We start from the raw sequence: 23,480 nt of genomic DNA, 5'->3' as shown, positions 1-23,480 counted from the left end.
AAAATTAATAGATTAAATCTAAAACAAAATATACAAACTCAAAAAAATTAGCTCAACAACAAAAAATACCAATAATAAAACTAAAAAAATTAAGTCCAATCATTCTATTTTACCTAGAACAAACTACTTGGCCATTTAAAAAAATTAAACAAAAATCCTTAGTAGTAAAGCAATAGACTCAAAGGTCAGAGCCACCGCACACAACTAGCAGCAGAGTCGCTCCCCCTAACTCCAAGTCCTGGCTCCATCCATGGATGTTAGGTCATTGGATCGTTTCTCTCAAAAACAAAAAACAAAAAAAGGTCACTGGATCACAGTGTTCTCACCCACTCTTTTCTATTTTAAAATTGTCTTTAAAAAAGGGGGAAAAAAAACTACATTTTTTTTTACAATAATGGTTTGAATGTTGAATTGTTAAATATGAGGGAATTATTTAACCAAGTTGGACAGTTGGACCTTGAAATTTTAAGTTACTTTTTGAAGATGAATCGGCATTTCAATATAAGAATAGATAGACCTTTGCTAATAAGTTAATTTGTGATCAGCTTAATAGTTTTATTTATAGGAAGTGATGTTGGCAATCTAAAGTTCGATATGCTTAGGATATCTATGTCAATATTTTAATTAGAAATATATAATGAATTCAATATTCATTTAGCAAACGCAACAGTAGTAGTAGTAATAGGATTTTTGTTTGTTCCCCTTCCATTGAAGATAATCATGTTCCTGCTTCACCTAATCTTCTTTTATGTCATAAATCAGTAAAGGTCACGCTAACTCTTTAATAACACACTCACTTACAATAAACGTAACCACCTTACAATAAAAGACACTCCTACTATCCCCAAATGGGTAGCATAGAAAGCAAATATATCAGGGTATGGGCTATGGAATAAATGACATAATCATTAATAATAAAAAATTTAAAAGCAGTACTCTCAAAGTCTTAAATCTTGCTGAGTCTTTAGAAGGTACATAATAAAGGTGACAAAAACTTTAAATAGATAAATAAAATAAAATAAAATAAAGAAGCAAAGAACCACAATGCCCAACTAATTCTTCGCTCTTACACGAGGCGTCCAGTCTCCAGTGTCCTCTAGTGTGGGTTCTTGTGTGGGATTCATGGTAGGGTTCACATATCTGTGAGAGGGGAAGACTTCTCATATGAGAGTGAATAAAGACAAATTCCCTTCTATTTCTTCTTAAACTTGAAGCTCTATGAAATTTTGAATGTAAGATGGGAGTTTATAAAAGAGTGGAATTGAAAGGACATTGTTAGAATTATGGTTAAGTGATTAAACCCACCATTTCTCAATAGCTTAAACTTTTGAGACAATCGGTAATTAACATGGTATCAGAACAGGAGATCTTGAATTCAATCTCTATTTTCACTCTATCTCTCATTTAAAATGTTAAATTTCCATTTGTTGGACCCCCACTTACTAAGAGGAAGTTTAGACCTACAAGTGAGGGGAGTGTTAGAATTATGGTTAAGTGATTAAACTCACTAAATCCCAATAACTTAAGTTTTTTGGACAATCAGTAATTAACAGACATAAAATAATTCAACTAAATGGAGACGAATGAAATATTCTCTTCTTTTGTATGGATGTTGAAAGGAAATGAATAAAATGAAAACTAACATTGTTTAGGAGTTGAATGAAAAAGAATGGAGAGAATTTATTTTATAACAATAATAAAATTATACTCTTTCTTTAATTAAAAACATGGGTGTAGACCTTTAAGAAAAAGAGGCTTTTAGTGGAACTTTAGTTATATTTAATTAAAATATATTTCATTCCCAAATTTGGAAGGATTGAAAAATGGGCTTATGAGGGTAAGTAATGAAACCCTCTTATTAAACTTCCAAATAAGGGCATAATAAGGAGGAAATGGTTGTTTAGCCTTAATTTTTGAACTACATAGCCAAACAGACCTCTTTTCAAACTATGTAACAAAATACCCTCTATTTTGGAATTCGACATTATGCGTATTTTGTCACTTCAATTTTTTTGAAAATTTTACGCAAACACTTAAAATATGCATAGAACTTGACATTAGTCCAATTAGAACTCGACATCAACAATATGGAGTTCCAAAACAATGGTATTTTGCTATATAGTTTGAAAATAGGTCTATTTGACTACGTTGTTAAAAAATTTAGGCTAAACAACCATTTTCCCCCATAAAAAATAATATTCTTTAAAAATTCATCTGTTTCCATTCCATTCTTCCTTATTTCCCTCAACCAAACTAGTGCTTCTTTGTGATATTATTTAATGGTATAGACCTATTAAACATTCATGAAAATAAAAAAGTGAATTGCTAATGTGATGGCAAGTGTTTATATTTAGAACTCACATCAAATAAAATACTACAGCATGGTTTTCTTTTATGCTAAAAAAACTCCAAGGTGATAAAGGGCCTTTTTGGATAAGCAGTTTCAAAATATGTGTTTTAAAAAATGACTTAATTTAAGTGTTACTTAATTAACAATTTACATATAAAACAATAATACAAAGTTAAGTGTTAATTTCATAGAGAAATTACATGGGATTTTGTACATTAAAAAATTTTAAGAAAAAAACCCTTCAAACTTGGACACACAGTAATGCACTTGACCTTATACAATGCATATAAGTGTCTAAAATCTATGATACATTCACATCGTGTTAAGTCCAGTACACTTGACTACTAGACTAAATTTTACCTTCTAAATCTTACAATAATCTAATGCATTAAATATGTACACCATTCTCTTTTATAATGTGATCTTCACATCTGTCTAACATATCATGAAAGAAAATCTATAAAAAATAATTTGTTAATGACGGATAAAATATATATATATATATATAATATCTGTAATGAACTCAAATTAAAACGGTAAAAACTTTTTCTTTTCTTTTTTTGGACTGAAAAAGGTAGAAAACGGTAAAAACTTGTGAACTTAAACTATTACAACGATGCGTGGGTAGGACTACTCATACAGTTATACTGCATTCCCTCCAGATTACTAGGAAAACCGGAAAGGTGGGAAAGTACACAAAGATAGAGATATTTATTTATAAGGGCTGCTGAGAGCAAGTTAAGTTCCACTAGATTAAACACTAGACAACCAATCAGTATTAGTAGGGCCCCCCAAGTAAATAGACAAACTTACATTATTAAACTGACAACTACAGCCTTCCCCAGATAATAATTCGGAGCAAACAATAATATTTTACCACTATTTTATTATTATTTATATCATGATCATGTCAAGAGCAAAATAATTGAAAATAATAATATAAAAAAAGTAAAAATGTTGTTTCACTATTTGTTCTGATTTCCTTTGCTCAACAACAACAGAAAGATACGCCACTGTCATAAACGTGTGCCTAAGCTAAAGAATTACAATCAAAACCAACTTCTTCTTGAACTCTCTTTCTAGCCAGCGATTACTTGAATGTTTTTGTGTTTAACTCTTTGTAAGAGAAACTCCTGCTTCCTTAGTAAGTAACCACTAAACAAACAGCCAAAAGGAGCCTGCACTTATAGAGTACTCTGTTTTGTTCTGTTCTGTTACAGAGCATTTGTATTAGCTGAGGAAACCGACTTGGTTTTGTTCATCTCTGTGTTTTGATAAAAGGGCTGTGTGTGTGAGATTTTTGGTGGGCTTTGTGATCCTGTGGCTGAGACTGAGTCTCTTCTTAAATTGACCCCACCTGGGAATTCCAGTGACAAGAGCAATTAATACTGAGTTTTTTGTCTGTTTTCTTTGGTGTTGTTTCTTTCTGAGGTGTGCCTGAGCTGTTCTATCCTCATTTGGCTCTCTTGAGTTTTATTCTTATTCCTTTTGGGTATGTATTAGCTTTCTTCTCTACATTGAATTGAACTACAAAGTATATTCTTTTTAGTTCTTTTTAAGCTCGTCTTAGTGGGCTTTAGTTAAAGATCCAATCTTTGGTTCTGGTGCTTTAGCTGTTTTTCATTTTATGTGTTTTGCATGTAAGTTGTGCTTAAGTTGTTCTATTCTCAATTAGATTTCTGGATTTTTCTTGGGTTTGTGTTCATTCCTGGTATATGTCAGCTTTCCTGACATTAAAATTGAATTGAAGTATCAAGCTTAGACTTTTTTTATCATTTTCAGAATTGATGTCAATTTTTAATAATAGGTTTTGAATTGTCTTTGTTGGTTCTGAGTTACGTAGTTCTAAATTGGGTAATTAGTTTAATTTCAGTTTTGGTTGTTTTTCAGATTATTTTGGTGGGTCCAATTCTTACTTGGATTGAACACGGATTTTAAGTGAAGATCAAAGTTGAGATTTTGGGCCTCAGTCATTTCCTGCGATTGCTGATTGGTTTGGTTTGAGGATTTTGGGTCTGTTCTGGTTTGAACTAAGTTTCAATGGATTCAAGAGGGGAGATTGATGAAGATACTGAAAACGACAAAGGTAGTATGTGGGTGTTGGATCAAAAGCTTGATCAGCCTATGGATGAAGAGGCAGGAAGGCTTAAAAATATGTACAGAGAAAAGGTACATGCACCTTTGTCTTGAAGATTTTCTCTCACATAGTTACTTGTAACTTGTTAAAGTAGGATGGCAACTACTACTTGTCAATGGCAGTATATCTTGCTGGTGTGAAATGTTTCAATGTCAATTCATCAATCCAACTTAGATTTTAATTGGAAAGACCTTGGATTTATTGAATATTTTTGCTCCAGTTAATTATGATCTTTGTCTTAAGATGCCAGAAAAAAAAAATACATAGAATTAGTGTATAGATATTATTGCTGAATTTAGGCTTGCACGACTAGTGTCTGTTAATTTGGTAAGCTAAATAAATAGGGTGACTGTTAATTAGGCTTTCGGTTGTAATGACTCTCATTCTAGCATGCTATAAATAATATTCACTTAAAGTAGGGGTGACCCTTATTGATGAAACGATGAGGACCAGTTGTTTGAGATGGTTTGGTCATGTTAAGAGGAGAATGATTAATGCACCAAATAGAAAGAGTAAGTTGATTCAAGTTGGCAGAATGTAAAAGGTTAGAGGAAGACCAATAATAACATTAGTAAAAGTAAAAAATAAATAAATAAATAAATAAGACATGTCAATTAGGAAAGTAACAGAGTTTATGATTTCGGACGAATAGAATGGTCGAAAAGAATGCATATGATTGAACCTAACAAATTTGTTGAGAATCCATAGCCATCCCCAAAATTAGGACTAAATCAATTACCAAGTATGGTCTGGAGTAAGTTAATTGAATTGGAGGGTATTTTTGTTGTCAGTATTCGATATTCATTTTATTTTCTGATATAGTTTTTGATGCATTCAGAAATTCTCTGCATTATTGCTTCTGCGGCTTGCATTCCAGAGCCTTGGAGTGGTTTATGGAGACTTGGGAACTTCTCCGTTGTATGTTTTCTACAATACATTTCCAGGCGGAGTAGTTGATGATCCTGAAGATGTTGTCGGAGCCCTTTCCTTAATTATATACTCACTTACTCTTATTCCACTCCTTAAGTATGTTTTCGTTGTGTGTAGAGCAAATGACAATGGTCAAGGTAATCTAGTCTCACCATATCTATTTTCTTCATTGAATTTTTTATTTAGGCATTTGTTAATAGGATAAAAAGAATGATTAGTACTACAATTTGACCATATTCTGGATAGTTCTCTACCATTGCGTCTAATCCAATAATAAATATGATGGATAGTGTTATGCCCCTATTTCATTTGTTTTGTAAGCAACACATCAATAGAAAGAATATTTATGACGATGACTGTTTCTTGTTTCCTTTGGGACTGGTGGCAAGTTTTATTTAGTCACTCCATGCCCCATATTACTTAAATTGGGAAGATATCTATGTTTAAGATGTTATGTTTAACATGCATAATGTATGCTGGCATATATGCAAGAACTGTGCATGGCAGGCATCAAAAAAATTTTATTTCATTTCTTAGTTGAGAATTAGCTTTTTATCTTCTTATGGCCACTTCAAAATGTTAAAGAAATCTTCTATCTTTAAGGGCTTCAATAATGTAAACTGAATTTCTGGCTGACAAGAATTTAGTGACATCTTTGCTGTGCGAAAATAAATAGATTGCAAGTGTTAATATTGGAGAGAAAATATAAAAATATACTTTTATTAATAGAGTGCTATACCAATGATGCTGCTTTATGTCTAACTTTGTAACTTATTTATTACTTATTCTCTTTTTTGTGTTTTCTTACTACTTTTATGCTAAGCTGAACTGACTGTAGTATGTTTCTTGAAGTTTATTTCTTTCTCTAAAACACCGGATAAATTCCTGTCTTGTGATGGGAGCTCTGTAAGAAAATCAAACTGATTATTTGATGGTACATTTGTAGATGTAATTTGAGTGGAATATGAAATGTGTTTTAACACTTGTATCCTGTTTTGTTTGAAAATATTAAACAGGATTTTTTTTATAAAATCCTTTACTTTGCTTTCATTGATTTTAACTGCATGCTACCTGTAGTTGTCTGTTGCAACATGGTATTGCTCACATTTTTCATGCTGATTAGGTATAAGTTTTCTAAACTTATCCTCTTTGTGGTGAAGGTGGAACATTTGCTCTTTATTCGTTGCTTTGTCGACATGCAAAAATAAACACTATACCTAACCAACACCGAACTGATGAGGAGCTAACAACATATGTTCGCTCTACTTTCCATGAACGATCATTTGCTGCAAAAACTAAGAGGTGGTTGGAGAGATATGCATTGAGGAAGAATGCACTTCTTATTCTTGTCCTTGTTGGCACTTGCATGGTGATTGGGGATGGAATTCTAACTCCAGCTATTTCAGGTATACCTTCCACCAGGCTGGAATTATCTATGTATTTGTGTTTTAGTCTGTTTGTCTCCAGGTGAAAGTTTTACAAATTACTAGCACATGCATGTTGAATCAAACCATTGAATGAGATATGCAAGTAGTGACTGAAATAATGCATGTGACTATCTTGATTATCACTCAACTCTCAGAAGAAATCAATGGTCCTCATTGTTTCATGGGAACATCACACTATATCATGAGCATAATTAAGGACAACCCTAGGATTCCAAGCTAGAGAGGGCTGGAGTATAAGAAAAAAAAACCTTCAAATAAGCATCCATATAGTATTAACAAGCTATCAACCAAGAAAAATACGAAAAATCATTGTTTCTTAATATATTAAGATATATTTGTCTACCAACAAAGACAAAAGACAAAACACCATGGGTCTTTATTTTGTTAATTTTTTTGTTATATTTTTTTAAATAAAACTTGTTCTGTTTTGGTCTGAGGATTTACATGGGTTTAGGCTGGATTGGGTTGGGTTGGGCTGATGATTTTGGAGAGGGGTGTTCAGGCCCCTTTGGCCCCCTCTTGGGTCTGTCCTGCAGCATAATGTTTTTTTCAATAATAAAATTCAAACCATGGACTTTGTTTTTACTTTGTTATTGTGGTAATTATATGGAATAAATATAATAAATATGGTTGAATGCAGTTGATTAAATTGTCATTTATGCATGATGTAACAAGTAAGGCTGCATATGGATCCCAAATTCACAATTGTCCAACTGTAATAAAATATACAACATTCCTGTTGTTATTATTTTGACTTTAGATAATGCTAGAGGTGGCAATTTTATGTATGATGCATTATATCAACTCTGTTCAATTCGGAAGAGCTAGTTTGATACCTCACTGCTGGTCAAAAATTCTATTTATGGGGTTACTCAAGTGATTTAGCATTTGCTAATCCCTGCTCTTAGTTCTTTCCTTATGTTTTGCTCACATTGAGCACATTTCAATAACTTATACTAGATATCTAAAGGCCATATTTTGGAAAATTTCAATAGTCTCATTCTTATTTGCTTGAGTATAATCTTTCTTGAAAGTCATTTAAGATGCTTAACCATACTATATCCTTACAGTTCTATCAGCTGTTGGCGGAATCCAGGTAGAACACCCCCAATTGAGCAATGGTATTATGTCACCCTGCAACTAAACTTTATCCTGCATTTATATGAAAATATATATTATTTTATATATAAAAAATTCTAAGTCTTTAACAGTCACTTTTTTTTATTTGGTACAGAAGTGGTTGTGATCATTGCTGTTATTATATTAGTCGGATTGTTTAGCATGCAACACTATGGTACAGATAGAGTTGGTTGGCTCTTTGCACCTATTGTTCTGCTTTGGTTTCTCTTAATTGGAGGTATCGGCATATTCAACATATGGAAATATGAAAGTAGCGTTCTGAAAGCTTTTTCACCTGTGCATATCTTCCGGTATTTTAAAAGGAGAGGAAGAGATGGTTGGACCTCCCTTGGAGGTATTTTGCTTAGTATAACAGGTGAACTTTCTATTATTTAAATTAATTCTCCTTTTGTATTTAATCCATTTAAGGTTTTTCGTACAAACACACACACACACACACATGTTGATTTTGGATGCTGAGGCTGCATAAGGATTGTTACAGGTACAGAGGCACTTTTTGCAGACTTATCCCATTTTCCCGTTTCTGCCATCCAACTTGCTTTCACCGTAGTTGTCTTTCCTTGCCTTCTTTTAGCCTATGCAGGACAAGCTGCCTTCATTATGCATAATAAAACAAACGTCGTTGATGCCTTCTATCGTTCTATTCCAGGTTTGTTCTAATCTTTATTCTGTACTGAAAGTATACCTCTGTGATGCAAGAAACAGCACTTGAATTAGTGCTAAAGGGAAAGCAATCAGAATTATTTTTAAACAATTCTTGGAATGGCTAATTTAAAATTTGGCCAGTGGCTCTTCTTACCTGTGGTGACTAATTCATGATATAGTTAGGTTATATGCATGTTAAACTAAATATAACTTTTTATCTGAAGGTAAATAATTTTTCCTACTTTCATTGTGTCAATTTCTTTGAATCTTGAACATAACCTAAGAAAAAGGCTTGATGTTATCACATCATTGAAAGAATCTCTCTCTCTCTCTCTCTCTCTCTCTCTCTCTCTCTTCATTTTAAAAGAGAGAGTGGGAAGGGTATTTTAAACCTAAGAGTCTCTTGAGCCCCTTGTGCAACTTGAGCTTAGTGCCAGTGGCTAACTCTAAGAATGCTTATAATTACAGATGCAAAACTTTATCTTTCACAGTTGACCTGTTTCAGTTTCACATTTACAGGCAATAAGTTAAAATTAAATTCATGGAGAATATTGAATTTCAAGTCCCTGATTAATGTCATTTTTTCTTTTATTTTGTCAAAATTCATTGTGTCAATCAAGCAGTCTTTGTAGAACCAAGCTTATCAAAACCAGTGCTCAACACGTTAGTATGTCCATTGGAATGGATGTTAAAGTACCAGAGCAATTTGGCGTGCTGTTGGTGTTGCAGCATAAAGAAAGTATACCTACCAAAATATTTATATATCTACATAAAAGAATTATATAGAAGAAAAAAGTTGACTCTCAACTTGAAAGTTATGTAGTGTGTAAAGCAAGCAATGGGGAAACTTTTACTACTTTCAGTTTAGTGAGAAGAGAGAGGAAAATAAAGAAGCTATAGTGGCGTAAACCTACACATTTTTGGTTTGCCCCTACACCAAAACAGAAAACTAACCCAAAAAATAATTGGCTAGTATGGTCAGACTTAGGAGCAAAATGGAATTAGGGGAATTATCATATTGGTTTCACCCTAAAGTAATATTTACATTGTAATAGGATATTGTTATACATCTACAATGATGTAAATATCTCCTAAATGTATAATATAACTGAAGTGACAAATCATCTTCTCTCTGAATTTGTAAGAGAAATAATCATGATAAAGTTGTAAGCATATATACGTTGTTAGAAGGTAAGAAGCCTATTTGCATGAAAGGTTTTAGGAATTCTTCCAAAAATAAAGGAATGAAATTTTTTAGGAGCTCAAAGCTTGTTATGTTCCTTAGATGTCTGAAATTTCAAATTAGAGAAGGAAAAGATATTGTTCAAGATTTGATTGCATAGCATCTTTTTATACATGTGCATGTGTAGTCCATTGAATTTAACTGTATTCCCCATTCTTTAGACCATCTGAAGATGATCAAGAAGAGATTTGCCATCAATTTCCTCCAAGGAAATAAGCCATGCACATCAAGAATGTACTTCTTTATACATGATCTAGAATGAAATAAACAAATAAATCCTAGTATTTGTGATCTTGAAATTTGTAAGAAAAAAGGAGTAACTTGGGACTTCAGAGTGAGAAAGTGGTGCGTGTTCAAAACATATTTTGTATTTCTAGGATTAATAGAATAATTTTGGAATTTGAAAAGTAGAACGGGACATTCATTAAGTGAACAAATTGTTATGGGACAAATTTTGGTCTATGTTATTAACAAACATTTCACTAAATAAATTGCATAAAATGCAAGGGAAAATCACAAGATGATGATGTTTCTAAGTTTAAATTTTGGAAGGTATGTGATTAAACCAAATATTGGATAGGGTTGTACTTCAGAATAAAATCCTCAAAATTTGTCGACCTCATTAGTAGTTTACACAAACTGTTCAATGTTTTAATCCTCAGCTGTTTGACTGTGTTGAATCTCTTGAAAAATGTCACCCCATCTTTGGCTTAATTAAGTGAATAAAAATTTCTTGGGGCTAAATCTTTGTTAGTTAGATCAAATTTAAGCTACTAAAGATGTGGATGTGGTGTGTTCATTTTTACTGCAAAAAAGTTTTAAGATCCTAAAGGAGCTTAGGGCAGTGCTCTTCTCATGGTAGCCTTGTCTTCTCAGATGTTTGTGTGACATGGATTAATTGTTTAATGTGACAACTGTTTCTTAATCATTTCTATGATGTGGACTCATTTTTTGGTATAGAAAGGGTTTCTCAAAGATACTAATTTAATTTTATTCTGCAGATAGCATATATTGGCCAGTATTTCTTGTTGCAACTGCAGCGGCTATAGTTGCAAGTCAGGCAACTATATCCGCAACATTTTCAATAATTAAGCAGGCTCTTGCACTTGGCTGTTTTCCAAGAGTCAAGGTTGTACATACATCAAAAAAGTTCCTTGGCCAGATATATGTTCCAGATATTAATTGGATCCTTATGATTCTTTGCATTGCTGTGACTGCTGGCTTCAAAAATCAAAGCCAAATTGGAAATGCTTATGGTAAGCTAATCTTTAGCAGGATGTTCTGAATTTATTTGATCCATCTTCTTTCATTCTGCTTTATTGTCTGCAAGGAAATATCACAATGCAGTATTAGCATTGATATATATATACCAAGGTTTTACATAAATAATCCTACCTGAACATAGAAGTTGATTTATATATGCATAGATATACATGTTAAGGACACAATAGGGTATACAAATTTCTTTCTTACTTCCTATAATATTGTTTATAACCTCCAGAATCAGGGGCTGCTAAGGAACCTTGTCGGACCATGAGCTATATCATTTCATCTCAAAACCAATTGGTGATGAGAAAGACACGCTCAAATATTTTATGGCTTTTAACATCACATCCCGCGCCTGCTTAGAGTGATTGTAGAAAGTCTAATTATGGTCCCCCCCCCCCCCCCAACAATTCCTTCCTCACAATTATACTCCTGCGATTTGAACCCACGACGTTGGCTCTGATACCATTGGTCGGAACGTGGGTTGTGTCATTCCACCTCAAAACCAATTGATGATGAGGAAGACACTCAAATATTTTATGGCATTTCACATCACGCCCCACGGGCCTTTTTTTAGAATGGTTGTAGGGAGTCGAATTGTCATCCCCCAAAAAATCCCAAACCAAATAGCTGTGGATTAATGCACAATTTCAAGTTTTTAATTATTGGTTCCACTTTAATTTGAAAACTTTCCCTCTTTTTTAAGATGTAAAGATTTATTCAAACTTTTGGTTATAACTTGCGAGAGAGTTTTGCAACTGTTGCTTGCCTGATTGACCTAGGGAATTTTCCAAGCTGCCATACTGTATATATGCAGAGAAATGGTGCTAACTAAGTCTAACAAGGATAGAAAGCATTAACAAAGAGATGGAAAACGGAATAGCAAGAAAAAAAGAGCAATTTTGTGTCTATGACTATATTGGTCAACTTAAGGCTGTAGTTAAACGGATGATTTTGTAAGACAAAACATTATATCACTATTATTATGCTCATGTAATGTAGGACTTAATCAAGAATTATATTTTAACTAAAAAAAATTCAACAATATGATTAAAATTGAATAATAAAATAAATATTAAAAATAAAAGAACCAAAAGTTTTAAGTTTCATGATGAATGCATATTGGATCATTCTTGAAATTCCTTTTAAATTTCTTGACTTTTTTATAATTGAGTTTATAATATCGAGTCATATTTTAATTTTGTTAAAATATCTGGTTCTTGTCATCCTTAATGGTATTCAAAGTTTCAAATACTTCACCCAGTCAAGATAAACACATGGGATAATTCTTGATGGTACTCGCTTATCCCTACTAATTACTAAGTTGTTTGGAACATTCCAATAATTTTTCAATTTAAACATCTTTTGTACTTTGTTTCTATATGTAAATTAGACAAGTTTCACTTACTTATAACTCCCCTTAAATTATTCATATCAAATGATTTTTATGGCTGAACATGATAGATAGCTGTGTTGCCTGTGCAGGCACATGGTCTGTGGGCCATAAGATGTGAAAAAAGTTTTTCAATCTCTTGAGTGCTAGCATGCTATTGTAGGGTCAAATCATTGCTAACTTAGCTCATATTTATGGTATGCATCGAAGGACATTTTGCCTGTGACTTATGATCACATGTGAAGATTTTTTTTTTTTTTTTTTACAAAAAATAAATAAAAATGAAGTGTTAACATAATTGTGTAATATTGTGTTATGACAGGAACAGCAGTTGTAATAGTTATGTTGGTAACCACATTGCTCATGATTCTAATCATGTTATTGGTGTGGCGCTGCCACTGGATCCTTGTCCTGATCTTCACTTCCTTATCACTGCTTGTTGAGTGCACTTACCTTTTCGCTGTACTCTTCAAGGTTGATCAAGGTGGGTGGGTTCCCCTTGTAATTGCAGCAGCCTTTCTTCTCGTCATGTATGTTTGGCATTATGGTACTGTGAAACGATATGAGTTTGAGATGCACAGTAAGGTTTCAATGGCATGGGTTCTTGGGCTTGGCCCCAGTTTAGGACTCGTTCGTGTTCCTGGAATTGGACTCGTTTACACTGAGCTAGCCAGTGGTGTTCCTCACATCTTCTCCCACTTCATTACAAACCTGCCTGCCATCCACTCTGTTGTCATCTTTGTCTGTGTGAAGTACCTTCCTGTCTACACAGTCCCGGAAGAAGAGAGGTTTCTTGTAAAGCGAATTGGACCCAAGAATTTTCACATGTTCCGTTGTGTAGCAAGATATGGCTACAAAGACCTCCATAAAAAAGATGATGATTTTGAGAAGAAGCTGTTTGATAGCCTCTTCTTGTTTGTCCGGCTTGAGTCCATGATGGAAGGATGTTCAGACTCTGATGAGTATAGTCTTTATGGTCAGTTAACCCAGCAGTCAAGAGATGGCCTGTTAAATAACAATGGCAACTCTAGCTCTTCCAACATGGACCCTACTGTATCATCCGTGGACTCAATTGTTCCAGTTAAATCTCCATTACATGTAAACAATACTGTAAGTTCATCCGGTCAGGGAAGTGCACAGACCGAGATTGACGAGTTAGAATTTTTGAATAGCTGTAGAGATGCTGGGGTGGTTCACATACTGGGGAATACAGTGGTGAGAGCAAGGAGGGACTCAAAGTTCTACAGAAAGATAGCTATTGATTATATATATGCATTCCTTAGGAAAATATGCAGGGAGAACAGTGTCATTTTCAATGTACCTCATGAGAGTCTTTTGAATGTTGGGCAGGTTTTCTTTGTATAATGCCTTAGTGCAGATATATACAGTAAATAATATTCATTCTTAATCAGTGAAACTGTAAATCCCAGGATTGATTTTGCTATGTGCATGGGTTAATCATGCAGCACATTTTTCTGTAAAAGACAATTAAATCAATCATGTGGTTTATGGGTCAATGTATCCACGTGATTGAATTTTATTGGAGAACCTACTGTACAACACCTAGGAAATGTATCAAATTTTGCTCATAACTAAATGTCTAATCATTATTAGTTGCATAATCCTCATTTTTTTTGTGTAAAGATAAGTTTGGTATTGCCAAGAGTTTTGTGACTCAATTAGCACTCTGATATTTCTGATGACGAACTTGACTAGCACTCTTTGATATTTCTAATGATTACGTCTAGGGTTAAATCCTTAATTATCAAAAAAGATAGGTTTAGTACCTAATTTGAATTTCTATTGCTTTTAGGTAATTTTGTCTTGTTAAGGGTGCATGATTTACAATTTTCAAGGCTTTAATTAACACTCTTTAAAATTTGCAGCTTAATATGAAACTATCCCAAACTAGGAAATTAAGTCATTTTCAAAAATAAATCTTTAACAAAGGTCAAGTAGTCCCTTGCCACAAAGAGATAGCTATTTGTCGCAATCATGATTTCTTAGATACAATTTTTATTATATGGTATGTTATATGGACCCCCAAAAAAATAAAAATAAAAGCAACCATATTAGAGATAGGCGGTTATTCTTATTAGTTTCATTCAAAACTATAATATTTTTTTTTAAGTTTTTTTTTTTAAACACTTCCTCGTCCTCACTGTAAGCTTTAAACCATATCCATTAGTAATATCAAACTTGACACTGTTGTGAGCAATGTTACTCCTTGCTAAAGGTAGTGATGACAGGTGATATTGGCATCAACAAATTACACTGAATATGGTTAGAACCGGCGCATCATACATACATTACCTGCCCAACATTCAATAGACTCTCCTGTGGAACATTGAATATCACACTATTTTCCCTGCATATCTTCCGAAGAAATGCATATATGTAATCGATGGCTATCCTCTTGTACAACACTGAATCCCTACTAGCTTTCACTACTGTATTGCCTAGTATGTGCACAACCCCGACATCTCTACAGGCAGTCAAGAATTCTAACTCATCAGTCTCAGTCTTGCTGCTTGCTTGGCTGTATGACCTGATGGTATTGTTTGTAAGCAATGAAGAATTAACGATCACAATTGAGTCCTCTGATGAAATCATGCTACCTGCATTGGAGTGACATGTATTGGCATTATTGTTAAAGAGGGTGTTGCCAGACTGATCAATTTCCTCACCGTCTAAACTAGACAATTCTGAGTCTGAAGACCCTTCCATCAAGGACTCTAACCGAACAAACAGGAACAGGTTATCAAAGAGCTTTTTCTCAAACTGATGATCTTTCTTATGTAGGTCTTGATAGCCATATCTTGCAACACAACGGAACATGTGAAAATTCTTGGGTCCAATCCGCTTTACTAGGAATCTCTCTTCTTCTGGGACCATGTGAACAGGAAGGTACTTCACACAGACAAACACAAGAACGGAGTGAATTGCAGGTAAGTTGGTGATGAAGTGGGAAAAGATGTTAGGTACTCCACTTGCTAGCTCAGTGTACACAAGTCCTATCCCGGGGACTCGAACAAGTCCTAAACTGGGGCCAAGCCCAAGAATCCATGCCATTGAAACCTTACTGTGCACCTCAAACTCATAGCGTTTTGCTGTGCCATAATGCCAAGCATACATGATGATGAAAAAGGCTGCTGCAATCACAAGAGGAACCCAACCACCTTGATTGACCTTCAGTAGTACAGCAGAAAAGTAAGTGCACTCCACAACCAGTGACAAGCCAGTGAAGATCAGCACAATTGTCCAATGGCAGCGCCATACCAATATCATGATTAGAGTCATAAGAAATGTGGTTACCAGCATGACTATCACAACTGCTGTGCCTGTTGTGAAATAAAAATGATAACTGAAGCAATCTTTATTTAGACAGAAAAGCTTCAAAGGAGATCATAAGTCATAGACAAGAACTTAAATTCAAAAATAGAACAAGAATTTCCAGGCAGAATAAGGCTAAATTACTCGAAAGAGATTTTCTATAACGGTGTGCAAGTAGATGATCAGATCTGAATAGAAAAAGAGTCAACACTATAAGCTATTATTCAACAGAGCATAAACATACCAGAAGCATTTCCAATTTGGGTTTGATTTTTGAATCCAACTGTCACCGCAATGCAGAGAATCATAAGGATCCAATTAATATCAGGAATATATATCTGGTTGCGGAACTTCTTTGAGGTATGTATAACTTTCACTCTTGGGAAACAGCCAAGTGCAAGGGCCTGCTTAACTAATGAAAAAGTCGCAGAAATGGTGGCCTGACTTGCAACAACGGCAGCTGCAGTTGCAACAAGAAACACTGGCCAATATATTTTATCTGTAGAATAATGAATAATCAGCATTCTGGGACAACCCCAAGCCACATGGATGGACTAGCTTGAAAATTCTAAGAACAAATTTTATGAATTGCCTAAAACTTACTGACTTAACATTATATTAACCCTATTCCTGCAATCATTTCCAACTATTAATGGATGTTTCACAATAATTGTGAAGTTCCTACAACATTCTGACTGACTCAAGAACAGCAAAATGAGCTGCCGTGTTTTGAACAAGAAACACTTTCTCCAACTATCTTATTCTGGAAACATTAGCAACTGATTTAGTCATCCTGATGATTTTCAAACCAATAAATTATTGTAGAATGTTCTTTACTACTGAAATCCAAGTTCTCTCTTATAATCAACAACTGAAGCATTAAGAAAAGCTGCTTTTTAGAAACCATTCACGAGATATGTGGAAAGGCATCTGCAAAGATTTCAGGAAGACTACTTCCCAATCATTTAATGAGCTTTGCAACATGAACATGAACACCAGCATTCATGTTAAAAATTACAGATGCAAAGATCAAAGAACAAACCTGGAATAGAATGATAAAATGCCCCCCCCACAGAATTTGGGTTCTTCAAAAGGTATGCTGCTTGTCCAGAATAGGCAAGAAGAAGGCAAGGAAATACAATTACTGTGAAAGCAATCTGTATGGATGCAACTGGAAAATGGGATAGGTCAGCAAAAAGTGCCTCTGTTCCTGTAGTAGTAAAAAACTAGTCAATAGAACACCAGTCACCAGTTTCTTATGCAATATTCATGAAACCTAAAAAGAAAGGAAGATAGACCACCATAATAAAAATTTACCTGTTATACTAAGCATAATACCTCCAAGAGATGTCCAACTATCTTTCCCTCCCCTTTTAAAATAACGATATATATACACTGGAGAAAAGGCTTTCAAGACACTACTATCATATCTCCAAATATTGAATATACCAATACCTCCAATTAAGAAAAACCAAATGAGCACAATTGGGGCAAATAGCCAACCAACTCTATCAGTACCATAGTGTTGCATGCTAAATAAACCTACAAGTATAGCAACAGCTACAAGCACAACTACATCTGCATCACAAAAATAGTGAATGTTATACTTACAATTAAAAGTGAAAAAGTCAAGGAGTTGCAGATATAAGGGATTATAGAAAAAGTTCATTGATTCAGGACAACAGAGATACCGTTACTTATCATGGAGTGGCCCACATTTATCCCGCCAACAGCAGATAGAACTGCAACAGAACGTATGGTTACGCAACTTTTAAGGAGACCATTGCAATTATAATAACGGTGAAATTTTCAAAATTTAGCACATCTAGAATATGTAAATGACATGGACAGAAGATGATACCAGCATTATTAGGATCAATAGATACTCAGCTACTGGAAATAATCCATAAAATGACTTGATAATTAGGTTTTGGTTCAATGGTTTTTGAACTTAGCAATGTAAATATGGACTCCATTAAGATTAATACATACTCAGCACTTATTTTACTTTGTATCTCAATTAGTGAATACCTTTTAACATGTAGGATAAGTTTCATCCTGAGCTAGATATTATTAAAACCAAGCACAGCCAAGCCCCATTATCCTGCAAAGGAAACTATCCTCTTAACCTAATTATGATCTTTTACAGTGGATCAAAAAACCCCATTGATAGAGACCATCTTAATGGAAAAGATGAAGTTATTACAAAGTAGGCTTGCAATGTATATCAAGCTAACTAACAGGCTAGCACCAACACTTTGGCTCATGTGAAGGCCCACCCATTTTTGGCTTCCAAAAGCTAAATAAGTATTTCTAATATGCTTCTAAATGGTGCCTAGACCATGAACTCTTATAAAAAAAAAAATTTGTCCTCTATCAAAATATTTGCTAATTCAAATGATATCTGCACAAGTACTAACAATTAAATAAGTTGACTCTAACAACCAGCCTGACCTGACTCCAACAGTGGCAAATGTAACATTATCTTACTGGACTTTCAAATCCGATTCCTCCCATTCTGTGGACATGGATACAGTATTTTTGAACCATGTGGTTAACATTATCTTAACGACATCATTGACCGTTCTCATGATCTCATTCTGTGTTCAGTTCTAGCAAACACTCATTTTGTATCAAATAGAATCTGTTCATTTGTTGATAGACTACTTAGAAAGATAAATACATAGATTTAATGGCTCAAAGGGCTCAAGTATGAATGGTATATATACCTGATATAGCTGGAGTCAGAATGCCATCCCCAATCACCATGCAAGAGCCAATGAGTACAAGAACAAGAAGTGCAGTTTTCTTGAATGCATTTTCCTCCAACCATCTCTTGGTTCTAGCAGCAAATGATTTTTCAGGGAATATGGAACGGCTATATGTTGTTAGCTCCTCATCAGTCTGATCTTGGTTTGGAATAATCATTATGTTTGCATGTCGACAGAGTAGCGAATAAAGAGCAAATGTTCCACCTGTGGCATATAAGTTTGAGGAACTCAGTGGTGACTCATCAGCATGCATGCTGCTAAAACCATTCAACATATATCAAGGGGCACAAAATTTATATATATATATATATATATATATATATATATATATATATATTTTTTTTTTTTTTTAAACATACAATAAAAGAGATACCATTTCTTATCTACTTGATCTAAAACACAAATAATGCACGTATATTATTTAGTAAAAACTAATCCAGTTTGTAAACATAGATTTTTTTTTTTTTTCAATTGGCAGTCTGGCAGAGAGCAGCAGTATCAATATAGCACTCTTATGTGTTTTTTTATTTTTTTTCTATATTTTGTTCTTGTTTGGATAAGTGATATAGTATTCCATATTAATGAAAAAAAAAATTATTTAGATGTTCAATATTTCCAATATATTCATTTTCCCCTTTCTCTAACATTTTGTGAAATTCTTCCCAACCATAAACTCATTATTTACACTCCACGTCCTTAAGGAGGTATATCAAAGAGTAGAGAATTTTGTTGCTTCAAAATTGTTCATTAGAGACCAAAAGGATGTAGACGGCATGCATTTTAGTGAAGCAAAAGCAACATAATAACTTTCATTAAATTCCCTAATCAAATGACAGATGCAAGCCTATGGTAATTCCGAACAAACAGTGCCCATTGCCCACCTAAGAGCATTTTGAAGACAGTTACGTTTATATATTTCATTAAAATGCATGCCACTTCGAAACATCTATAGTAGGGCAAAGGGAGTATTTTTTTGTATTCCTCCACAGAAGGTAGAACCTAATGCATCCTGGTTTCATTAGTATGGTGTATGGACGAAGGGTGAGGTTGCAGGTTCAAAATCCATTGAGCTCATGCATAAGTTACCAATAAATAAAAAAGTTCATAATAGCATCCTTAAATCCAATTGTTTGTATCAGTGGATTTAGACAAATTAGTAAAATATATTGTGTCAAGTGGTTCAAAATAATACTAAATAACGCCTTTTAAGGTTCATATGTGCATGGAATTAAAAAATTGCAAAAAGTAAGTTTATAGGTAAAGATAAATTTACCTTGACCATTGTCATTTGCTCTACAAACAATAAAAACGTACTTGAGGAGTGGAACAAGACTGAGGGAGTATATTATCAATGATAAAGCTCCGATTAGATCCTCCGGGTCTTCAATTTTATCAGGAAATGTGTTATAGAAAACATACAAGGGAGATGTGCCCAAATCTCCATAAACTACTCCAAGGCTTTGGAATGCAAGTTGCAGAATCATTAATGCTGAAAATTTCTAAAGAAAAAAAAAGGGCAAAGAGAGTGATTCTGTTGTACAAAAGAACTACAGTATATGACTATATTCTGATTCTCCTTATTTTACTCAGGCCGGGCAATCAATTCAATTATAGAGCATACAAGAGTTTTCATCATATTGATGCATGTTTTATTTAATAAAATTCATAAATTCCTTTCCACAATTTGATTTCCTTTATCCTTTCCACCTTAAGTATTTTTCTCAATTTGTCCCAGTAAAGTAGAATCTCAAAATATGTAATGCATCATACCTTCTCTTTGCACATATTTCTAAGCCTCTTAGCCTCCTCCTCCATGGGCTGATCAAGCTTCTGATCCAAAATCCACACTTGACTTTTATTATCAGTTTCTTTGTCATTCTGCACGATTGAAGCCATTTGCATCTCAGTTCAAAAGATTTTTCCCTCTTCCACCAGATAACCTCTCTGAATACACTTCCTCAATTCTTACTCATCTTTATAAAAAAATCTGTCTGCATTGAAGGCCACAAATTCGCACATCAATTCATCACAAATCTAATTCTATATCCTTAATTGTAAAACAAAATATGGTAGATAACTACCTTTTCAATTTTAATCTGTCCTTTATAAATGAATTGGAAACAGAAATAGAACTCTTATGCACTCGTCATGTCTTATTCAACATTGTATAAGCCTAGCAGGGTTGATGAGTACATCATTCACTAAGAAAAGTTATAATACATAAACCCATTTTCAAAAATCCTAATTGATTCTAAATTCTTGCAAATCCATATAATATACTGATATTTATAATTGCTACATTATAACTAATTTCTTCAACTCTAAATGATTCTGCACACAATTTCTGTACTTAGACTCCAAAATGCAATGGAAACAAAAAACACTGAAATAAAAGAATGACTGGGGATTCCCACTATATGAACACAACACATTCTAGACAAACAAGGCCCTGATAACATGTTGGAAAACATTACTGCCAAAAGCTTAAGCTGCTGGGATACATATACATATCAGGCACACATTAACTGATTTCATTATGAGTTTACAAGCCCAGCCCTTGTGAAAAACAGATAAAAACTGATGCTGAAAGCAGTGATTTATAAAAATTGATGATTATGAAATATTAAAACGAATATCAATGCTTACATTGTGAAAGTTTTTAATTTCCATCAGAATACTTGGAAAATATAGAGGCAGATTCTATTAAACACAAGAAGTTATGCACCAATGCAGACAGTTTTTCAGATTCACATAAACTGATGGAATTTTCAACTCTTAAGAGTTGTTTTCCAAATCTCAAAATGGAATATAGATTCTGATAGGCATTATCTCCTAATGGTTGAGAGATGGGATCTACAATAGCCTATAGTCCTTAGAAATGAGACAGATAAAATAGACAGGTCATAAAACCCAACTAAACAATGATGAAATTGAACAGATAATCATGGTATAAAGATAAACTCGGATTAATGATGGCAGAAACAGCCAAACTAACTACAGCCTATTCATGTGGTAAGCTGCAGATAATAATGAAAAAGAAAAAGAAGACAAATGAATCAGCACAAGAACTATGCATAATCAAAATCCGAATCTTAATACTATTCTCAACCAAATTTTACAATAAGAACAAGTCTTCACTTAAAATCCATACTTACATTGAACTCAAATATGAAGCTCACAAGAAAAGATGTTTGATGAAGGACTAAAACTACAAATCAAAGTACCAAACTTAGTTCTCAGTCCAAAAGTCTATAAATTTGATGCTCATTTCAAATCCATCCCCACAATGAGCTGATTCATTAAACCCACTAACACCAAGAGAAGTGAATGCAAGTTTAAAATGAAACCAAAATCAAAGCTTGCAACTTTAACTCATTTCAATGCAAAGCAAGCTGATATACTAATGATCAAAAAGAAAAAACCCACAAAAAAGAAAAAACCCAATCGCATATCAAACAGTTCCAATGCACCATTATATATTTGAAAGTATCATATTATATAATTGCTTGTCAGTATTCCCAGATGGGTTTAGTCCCAAATGATCAGAAATGAAAGGAAAAGACCCAGAACCGATTTGAAGAGAACCACACGCATTTAACTGAAAGCAAAAATGGAAAAGAGAGAGTTTGATAAGCATTTACTTGTGTTTTTTTTTTTGGTGAAAATTTCGAAAGTGGGTTTAGTTTTTGCTTGTGACCTTACAGTCTTGGCCTTCTAGTATCGTGTATGACTAGTAGACAGAAGATGGAGAAGACAGGAGACAGATAAAAGAGCTTTAATAAGTGTTTTAAGAGTCGAAAGACTTGAGTCATTGTCTTTGTACGGAAATAATATTATACTAATGATTTCTTTTGTTTCTTTTGTTTTGTTTTTTTCCTTAAATGGGGGCCAGATTCCAGAATGTGAACGTGTTTGATTTTTCAAATGAGACTATTCCTCTCTCTCTCTCTCTCACTTTTTTCTCTCCTTTTTTTTTTATTATAATCCTCTCTCTTTCTCTCTCTCTCTCTCTCTCACTTTTTTCTCTCTTTTTTTTTTTATTATAATCCTCTCTCTTTCTCTCTCTCTCTCTCTCTCTCTGCTGAATAAATAATCCTGACTCTCTCTCTCATTAGTAAGCACGGTTGGTTAATTTATATATTGTAAAGGGGTGAATGTACGTAACAAAAACAAAAAAACCACCCAAAAACTTATCCACCTTAAATAGGAATTTGCTAAAATTGCTCCCTATCTTTAGGAAGAGAAATTATAGGTGGGTTGTGTTAGGGGCACATGCGGTGCCCGTTAACAACAATATTTTTATATTTTTACTGATAAAAATTTTTGTTTTTATTCACTTTTATGTCAAATTTTCAATTTATTAAGTACTATATAATGTTCTTTTTCTGACATTTTTTTGGTCATTTTTCACCTTAACAAGCACCAAACCGGTGCTTCTTAACAAATCTCATTATAAATTACTTCAAAAGTACTCATTTAATCAACAGAACCCATTATTATATGACAGAAAAAATATGCTTTTGTGGTAGGCCTAAAATATTCTATAATTACTTATTAAGAAATAATGTTCATTTCTCAAATTAGTATTCTCTGGATAGTTTATAATTACCCTTATGAATTAAGATTCTCCACCATTCATATGCTAATTAACATAAAGTTCTTAAAATCACAACCATAGAATAAATTATATAGTTGAAAGCTCCATTGTTTAAGGTTCTAAAGCTTATGAACTTACTGTAGCAAATCCCCATTTTAATTTATGAAGTTATTATTGCAAACCATGAAGTTACTACAATAAAGGTAACTTTGTTGTAGTTACTACAA

General features: G+C 33.6%; 2 protein-coding genes across 6 annotated transcripts; one reads left to right on the top strand and one right to left on the bottom strand.

Annotated features, from left to right (window-relative positions):
* Positions 1-3,395: 3,395 nt before the first annotated feature.
* LOC142643523 (potassium transporter 11-like) lies at positions 3,396-14,171 on the top strand. 2 transcript variants are annotated; one of them, XM_075818182.1, is made up of 9 exons: positions 3,396-3,842; positions 4,241-4,519; positions 5,326-5,554; positions 6,578-6,823; positions 7,936-7,986; positions 8,100-8,360; positions 8,487-8,654; positions 10,895-11,149; positions 12,875-14,171. In XM_075818182.1, exons 2-9 carry the CDS (start codon positions 4,391-4,393, stop codon positions 13,915-13,917), a joined length of 2,382 nt encoding a protein of 793 aa, XP_075674297.1. In that variant the 5' UTR covers positions 3,396-3,842; positions 4,241-4,390; the 3' UTR covers positions 13,918-14,171. The 2 variants fall into 2 exon arrangements, with proteins under 2 accessions (XP_075674297.1, XP_075674298.1); XM_075818183.1 differs by having other exon boundaries at positions 3,703-3,842; positions 8,580-8,654.
* Positions 14,172-14,710: 539 nt separating this feature from the next.
* LOC142643524 (potassium transporter 10-like) lies at positions 14,711-22,423 on the bottom strand. Of its 4 annotated transcripts, none has more exons than XM_075818184.1 (9): positions 22,298-22,423; positions 20,427-20,647; positions 19,930-20,155; positions 18,615-18,860; positions 17,577-17,627; positions 17,203-17,463; positions 16,928-17,095; positions 16,130-16,384; positions 14,711-15,893 (listed from the first exon to the last, which is right to left on the bottom strand). In XM_075818184.1, the coding sequence occupies exons 2-9, from the start codon at positions 20,556-20,558 to the stop codon at positions 14,851-14,853; spliced, it is 2,382 nt and encodes a 793-aa protein (XP_075674299.1). In that variant the 5' UTR covers positions 20,559-20,647; positions 22,298-22,423; the 3' UTR covers positions 14,711-14,850. The 4 variants fall into 4 exon arrangements, with proteins under 4 accessions (XP_075674299.1, XP_075674301.1, XP_075674300.1 ...); XM_075818186.1 differs by lacking the exon at positions 22,298-22,423 and adding an exon at positions 21,812-21,948; XM_075818185.1 differs by lacking the exon at positions 22,298-22,423 and adding an exon at positions 20,738-20,873.
* Between the last annotated feature and the right edge of the window lie 1,057 nt (positions 22,424-23,480).

The sequence above is a fragment of the Castanea sativa genome, chromosome 7, assembly GCF_040712315.1.
Source record: "Castanea sativa cultivar Marrone di Chiusa Pesio chromosome 7, ASM4071231v1".
Classification (NCBI taxonomy): domain Eukaryota; kingdom Viridiplantae; phylum Streptophyta; class Magnoliopsida; order Fagales; family Fagaceae; genus Castanea; species Castanea sativa.
This window is presented reverse-complemented; position numbering and strand designations above follow the sequence as displayed.